General features: G+C 41.6%; 1 protein-coding gene across 1 annotated transcript; it reads right to left on the bottom strand.

Moving 5' to 3' along the window:
• Positions 1–120: 120 nt before the first annotated feature.
• On the bottom strand, positions 121–6,491 carry LOC139639354 (F-box/LRR-repeat protein 2-like). The gene is made up of 9 exons (XM_071513442.1): positions 6,459–6,491; positions 5,048–5,202; positions 4,485–4,568; positions 4,189–4,255; positions 3,596–3,718; positions 3,253–3,380; positions 993–1,109; positions 681–788; positions 121–217 (listed from the first exon to the last, which is right to left on the bottom strand). Exons 1-9 carry the CDS (start codon positions 6,489–6,491, stop codon positions 121–123), a joined length of 912 nt encoding a protein of 303 aa, XP_071369543.1.
• Positions 6,492–7,813: the final 1,322 nt, after the last annotated feature.

Genomic DNA, 7,813 nt, shown 5'->3' with positions numbered 1-7,813 from the left:
GGCCTATTAATGGTTACTGGTGAAATCCATACACCAAGATAAATGATTATCTACTGTTATTAATTTAAACGGATCACATGCAGTCTTTCTGTGTGTGGTGTGAGTGTTCTTGTTTTTCTATCAGGGCAGCGGGTACACTTTGACAGTAGAGTTAACTTCTCTGATCTCTCTCTCAGAGGGGATGTGGGCACAGCCATATAGATGGAGCACCTTCAACCTGGAGAGAGAGAGAGAGAGAGAGAGAGAGAGAGAGAGAGATAGAGAGAGTATGTGTGTAACCCTTGTTACCAACAAACATTAATTCCTTCACATAGTTTACTGATCCTCAGTCTGTGATGGAGGCTCTGGGTACGGGAGCTGAACACGCAGCAACCCAGTTCCTCTGTCCAGGCACTGACTCTCTCTCACACACACACACACACACACACACACACACACACACACACACACACACACACACACACACACACACACACACACACCTAGACTGATATTCATCTTGATGCTTTGGCAATATTGTCTGTGAACTTTCATGCCAATAAAGCACATTGAATTGAATTGAATTGAGTAAAAAGATGAAAACAGAAGGGAGAACAACTGACAACTGAAATGACGCACACTCTGTTCCACTCATGAGCTAATGGTAATTTGTGTGTGTGTTCGTTTGTGTGTGTGTTTACCTCTTGCAGTGCCTGCAGAGTTTGAGAATGTTCTCTGAGTTGATGTGGCAGAAACTGAGTTTGACTGTATGGAGATGTCCACTGCAGTAATTTGCCAGCAAAGTGATCCTGTAACACACACACACACACACACACACACACACACACATATCGTATTGTACCGTATCAAATCATATCATATCTCACTGGATCAGATAGTATCTTATCGTACCCCATCGTATCATATCATGATGTATTTTATTGACTCCTATTGTATTACATAGTGCATGTTATTATGTATTTTCAGTTGAAGTTAGATAATGTGTCTCCCACCCTCTGTTCCCTGTGCCGGTGGAGCTCAGGTCCAGGTGCTGAAGTCTTTTGCAGCCCAGAGCCACAGATTGGACTCCTGTATCTGTTACCGCTTTGCAGCCACTCACATCCAGGGATCTGACGCACACACACACACACACACACACACACACACACACACACACACACACACACACACACACACACCCCCGTCCACACACATACACACAGAAGTTAGAGGTGTTGCAGTCTTCTACAAGTCACAGTTGAAGGCTGGATTCACCATCATGTAGTCAAGAAGTCAAGACTACGTTTAGTCCAGTCCAATAAACAACAAAACTGGGCATAGTTGAGTCCAAGTCAAGACCAAGACCAAAGGAGGCTCTTGTCTAAGTGAAAACCCAGAAAAGAGCAAGTTGTGGTTTCTGAGGCTTCATACTGGTAAATGGAATGGAAATGGAAAAAGTTCATCTTGTGATTCTCATATAATTCTTTGTCATTTATTATGGTAGCTGCAGCTAAAAATACAAGATTTATCACAAAGATATGTGGGGAAGAAAGGCCAAGACTAAAACTAATCTGGACAGAGACTATGACAGGATAACAAATATGGCACGCTTTTTAAAAATGCAGACTTGAGGCTGGATCTGGATATCAAGAGCAGACACACACACACGCGCACACACACACACACACACACACACACACACACACACACTTTTTCTTTGCTTTTTCTTTATCTTATAAAGCCTGAAGAGAGATTGAACTGATATAAATCTCCAGACTGGGAAATGGGTGGGGAAAGAAAAGGAACAAGACTCTCCTTTCTCTTACAACTACCAATAATGTGCCCTTGAGCAAGGCACTGAACCCCCAACTGCTCCCACTGAGCTGAACAGTAGCAGATTGCACTGGGCGGTTTCCAGGTGTGAATGTGTAGTACTGTGTGAAAGTGAAGGAGGGCGTCAGTGAAAATGTGTGCTGCGTCGACTTACCCTGAATAAATAATGAGTAATAAATAAATAAATAAATTATGTAGTACATGGATTTTAATTTCAAAAGATGAATATAAGCAAATATTTGTAGAGAGGTGACGGGAAAGTCAGGAACAGCCAGGTGACAGAATAAACTGGCATGACAAGATGAGCTGAAACCAGTAGAAATCATCTGGGACAGTGCTTAGTGCTCAGTGTTTTGTAGATGGCAGCAGAGATTATTGCTGTAGTGTAGTCTTTCTAGTTCAAGTTTATTTTATTTCTATAGTCCTTTATCACATGCATGTCTCAAAGGACTGTACAGAGAATGAGCCTGACTAGATCTAACTGAGCAACAATCAACCACAGAACAGAATGATGTGAGACGAACATCAAGAAAAGTACAAGACACACAGAAGCAGATTTTAGCAAGACGTAACAGCCTATAGCTATTCTACAAGGCCTAACCTGCACCACCAGTCTCAGACCCTCAGTGCATACAAGGAAAAACTTCCAAGAGGTTTTTGGTCCCTGCTAGCTGCACACAGGTAAGAACTCAAGGTCCAGCTCCAGTGACAACTAACAATTCATGTCAAAATATGAAAAAGTAGCTCAGTACTGTTCCCAAAGCAGCTAATGTAACGCTAACGATGACTGACAACCTGGGGCTGCATCCTCCGGATTCAAAAGCAACCGACTGAGCAAAAGACGTGATTTCAACGTTGCGTCTATGCTTTAGCTCTCATATAGCCCAGGATCATTACGGCCATGTATAGACCTATTTTAGACCAAGCAGTAAATACATTATTACAATGAATAAACATCTGTAAATGCCAAAAATATGCACCAGAGAAGTCCTGTAGACTAGCCTACAAGATAATTATCTGAACACAAGAAGTAATTTCAACATTGCGTCAATGCGTAGCTCTCATATAGTCCAGGATAATTTTGTCTGTGTATAGACATCTAATAAACTTTCACTTTTCAACCCCATTTAAACTTAATTTAGCCTAGACGGCTATGGGCCATTTAGACGTGTTTTAAACGTCTAATCAACGTAAAATTGCTCAGTGGGAAATAGCGGAGCAAAGGTGCTATTAATGTTGCTGAGATTTTGACATATTAGCATATTCAAAAATGTCCTCCCAATACGAGGATTACTTTTGCTCATTTAAAAAAAAAAAAAGCCAATTTAAAAAATCCTGCCGACCGCAGCTTTAATCATCCATGTGAACAACCATATTAGGAGTGTGTGCACCATGTTGTGGTTTGTATAGATGCATGAATCTGTGTGTGTGTGTGTGTACCTGATGCAGGGTGTGTGTGTGCTGATGTTGTGCAGTGTCTGGTCAGTGACTCCAGGACAGGAACTGAGGGTCAAACTCTGAAGATCAACACAGTCCTGCAGCATCTTGTCCACTGAGGCGTCACTCAGCTGCGGATAAGGAGAGAGATGGAGTATCATTTAAAAAATGCAATAATGTCAATCTCAAAGCTTTTTTAAATTCATAACTGAAAGATATAAAGTTCACGTCACACAGCATTGAGCAGTAAGAGAATTAAGAATCAAGCTGTACATTTGTCACATGATATCAGCATAACAGAGACACACACACACACACACACACACACACACACACAGAAACTCACAGCCTGTAGTCCTGTCAGATTGAGGGAAAGGAGACATTTGAGCTGTGATGTCATCAGTGTGAGACAGCGTGCATTGACCTTTGGCACCTGTCCGATGTTTAGATGCTGGAGGCCGGGACACAGCTAGGAGACAAGGAAAAGAGGAAAATAAATATTGTACATACATTCAGTGGCAAATGTATTGTGATGTTTCTTTTTGGCATATACTGGTGAAATTTGCATTTCTGATGAAAGGATGAACATGAAGTACAACGCCTCAGCTACTGAAAGACTATACTTGCTCACATGTTAAAGCATCTTTGAGACAGGTTTTTTTACCACATTTTTGCTGTCAAAATCAAATTTATGAAAGATAACACACACAGTCAGTGTGTTTAAAAAATGGACCAGGCCCCAACGGCAGGGCACTGTAAGATTAAAAATGGGTTCCTAAATTGTTCTGGAAAAATCTGTATCAGTGGTCCCTGCAACACAAGCTAGCTGAACAGTCTAAAACAAGGATGCAAAAGAAGCAGTCGTAAAAATAAATCTGTAAGAAAGTTTCAGAAATTGAGAGGTTGACAAATAAAAAGGTGCTTCAGAGCATTAAATACCTCATATACAGTCTGTAGACAGGATGGAGTGAGGAACTGACAGCCAAACACCTCCAACCTGCACAGACTAATATAGAAACACACACACACACACACACACACACACACACACACACACACACACAAATAGACATGTGTGCACACACATTAAACTCAGTTGTCTTTGTCACAACAAAGCACACACGACATACACAAATGTATTAATGTACACATTCACCCACAGACAAGACATGCACACACACAGACACACACACACACACACACACACACACACACACACTCACAGCTGGCCTGACCTCTCTCTGTGTCTCATGATGAGTTTTGTCAGCGGCTCATCAGTGAGCTGACAGCCGTTCAGCACGACAGTTTCCAGCCTCAACCTTTAATCATTGTTAACAGATAGAAAAGAGAGAGAGAGATGAAAGCTTAAATTACTTCATTAGCTTAAGGATAAATATAGCCATTTCTGAATCTTCAAGTACTGTTAACTGTAAAGGAATTTGATAGGGTGTTATGCAGCTTAACTATATGATGGGTGTATAATGCTGCAAGGAATAGCTTAATGGAGGCGATACATCATACTGTATATGCCTCAGTTAAAACTCTGTAGTTTAAATCCTTCTACTGAATGGGTATTAAACTTACAGTGCCAACAGAAACATCTGCTGTTGAACAAAAAGGAACTATTCCTGATCTGACGTAATCTGACCTAAGGTGTCTGGTGGATTTTATGCCTCTGCTAGGGCTTATCATGAGTTTTTGGTGTCAGTTTATATGAGGACTGGTTCATAATGCGTTCAATCCATGTGTCATCTTTCTTTAGTGTGTGTGTGTGTGTGTGTGTGTTTGTGTGATTGACCCTGTGCAGCCGTCAGTCAGAGCTTTCACCCCTGTGTCTGTTGCCCCACTCCAGCTCACATCCACACTGGTCACATGATCGCACAGCTGACCAATCAGACGCAGCATCAAGTCACCATGGAGACCGGGCCCAGAGCAACTTGTCACCTTCAGTTCCTGCAGTCCGACGGATGACAAGATTTAGTCCTCATTAGCCGATGAAGAGATATTGTCCTCTATTCACCCAATTAATGAAGACATACAGTACAGTGCTCATCATCATCTAATGCGGTGGTACTCAATGTGGGGTCCGGGGAGCACCAGGGGTCCTTGAGGGGGTTCCAGGGGGTCCCCAGCAAATTGATAAATTGGCAAACTTAATAATAATTTCATTTACAATAAGTTAACACAATCAGAGAATATAGAAGACTATTTTGATCATAGTTTCACTGTTATTTCTCCTGTACCTTCAATACAGATTGTCACAGAACTCTGGACAAAATCATATCTAACAATAAAAAATATTTTCAGATTTGGGTTTGAGAGACAAAATCTCATCAAATCGGGGTCTGTGGCCCTAATGTCTGCTAAATTGGGGGTCCTTGATATGAAAAAAGTTGAGAATCACTGATCTAATGAATGAAACGGGACAGTTCCCATTAACAGATACAGACAGATAGATATCATTCTCTACCCAGGATGCTTTGCTCTCATCTGATTTCTTGGATGATAGCAATATAATCCTATAATCCTAGAGAAGGGTAAAACCTTGGAAAGGCACTGTTTATGTTTTTCATTTTATTTTTACAGAGCTGAAATTTTACATGTTGAGTTATTTCAATGACTTCAGGGTCTCATTTCAAAGATGTAGGAAAATCAGGAAAATCAGCACTTTTTTCCTACTGTAATTCCTTCAAAATAAGCAATCTTTTATATTTTTTCTTACTGGTTTATTTTTCAAGGGAATGATGAGTGTGTGCTGAATGTGAGCACATGCTGCCAACCTGCTGAGCTGATTGGTTGCTCCAGTAACGCTACATGACATGTTTTGACATGTGGTTTCACAAGCTGTATGCTTGACAGCAGGTTGATGGATTCAAGATCCGGGGTCAATAAATCCACAATGTCAATAGACAATTGCACTTGCTAATGACAGACGATTCACTGTCAATCATTATTATTAATGGATACTGTCATATCTATATATACTGTATATATATTTTCAGATTGTAGGATGGCTTAGTGATTACAGTGACTGTCATATCTATATATACTGTATATATATTTTCAGATTGTAGGATGGCTTAGTGATTAGGTAGACTGTCTTACAACTCACAGGCCTGTGTGCAACAAATTTCTCTTTTGGGGGTACTATTTTGGAAGGGAATCCATCGACTGAGTAGAAAGTGCTGCGTTCTGATCGATCATTTTACCTCCAGAGAATTTCTACTCAGAGAGAAAAACATCTCTAGGCCACTGGAGGTGACGGACGGGCCGCTGCACCTGTACAGAGACAATCTGCGGGGACAGCGCCCGCCCACGATGTGAAACCATCGGTCTGTCAAGCTGGAGCAGTTCTCGATCCTGAGGTTTTTCCCTTGAGAGAGAGAGAGAGTGAGTGAGAGAGAGAGAGATAGAGAGCATGCTCTTTTTTGACCTGGTGAATCAGACATCAAAGGGGAGATCGGGCGAGAGAACAGCATGTGTCAGCAGTGTGTGTGCGTGAGAGAGAGAGAGAGAGAGAGAGAGAGAGAGCGTGTGACCTACAGGAGACCGCAACACCACTATCTACTGTATATTTGGATATTTGTGTGTGTAGGTAGGTATGAAAGCATGTGATGGTGCGGTCTGGGGTTATCTTGTGTTTGTCCAGGGAGTGGTACACACTGCACTGGAAGTTCTTACATCATGAGAACACACCATGTGGCTGTGACGCACACACACACACACACACACACACACACACACACACACACACACACTTTTGTATTACTACCTGAATGGTGTATAGGATATTCAACTGATTTAGGACATTAATTCCCTCACCTTACCCTGAACCATAACCCCCAAACACTGAAACCATTAGTAGGTACAAAAACCTTAGTGATGTTCAAAGTCAGTACTAAGACTTGTGATAAGTGCAAGACAATCTGCTTGACCAACCAGGAGTTATATCACTGATTTTGTACATGCTAAATGTTTTTGCACCCATTAAAGGGTGCAAAAAGGACTAAAAACTAAAGTTGAAACCTAATCCTTACCTCAAACATGAACTAAACCTAAACGCTAACCTCAAACTTAACCACACAACACGGCCCTTTTTCCAAGTGAGAACTGATAAACTTTGCCCAGCCGGCAGACTTACAGAGCGTATGATCAGTGGCCAGCCTGTGCAGGCGGTGGCAGACCTGTGCTGCGGCGGACAGGCCGCTGTGAGGCAGCAGAGACAGGATGGACAGCCACACCTCATCAGGTAGACACAGCCAACGGGTCAACACAGTGACACCTGCTGGCTGGGAGGTGCAAGGGGAAAAACACACACACACATGCATAAGATATACAGTATATACCTGAATGTTAGTGCAAAGATACATTACAGAAGATATTTAATGGAAAACAGAAGATATTTGAGGGGAGGACGTGGTTACGTTAATTCATAAACAATAGGAGAATTCATAAACTTATCTTGATAGTATATGATATCATGGGAAAGTTACTCAAATAAACAGGCTGTGTAGTTTACTCTGGAGTCACCATTTCAGTGATGGTACAAGCAAAATCTGCCAGC

This window comes from Centroberyx affinis, unplaced genomic scaffold (assembly GCF_046629955.1).
Source record: "Centroberyx affinis isolate AG114_WGS23_722 - 3 ecotype Tasmania unplaced genomic scaffold, CSIRO-AGI_Caff_v1 ptg000281l_1, whole genome shotgun sequence".
NCBI classification, from domain to species: domain Eukaryota; kingdom Metazoa; phylum Chordata; class Actinopteri; order Beryciformes; family Berycidae; genus Centroberyx; species Centroberyx affinis.
Note: the sequence above shows the minus strand (reverse complement) of the source record. Positions and strands in the feature narration are given on the sequence as shown.

What these genes read in the sequence shown, in the direction of transcription:
- LOC139639354 (XM_071513442.1), bottom strand. Translation starts at nt 6,491, where the DNA reads ATGTTTTTCTCTCTGAGTAGAAATTCTCTGGAG. An exon ending in ATCATGAGACACAGAGAGAG is followed by an intron (nt 4,256 to 4,484) that starts GTCAGGCCAGCT and finishes TTTCTATATTAG; the next exon opens with TCTGTGCAGGTTGGAGGTGT. An exon ending in ACACACACACCCTGCATCAG is followed by an intron (nt 1,110 to 3,252) that starts GTACACACACAC and finishes TGTGTGCGTCAG; the next exon opens with ATCCCTGGATGTGAGTGGCT.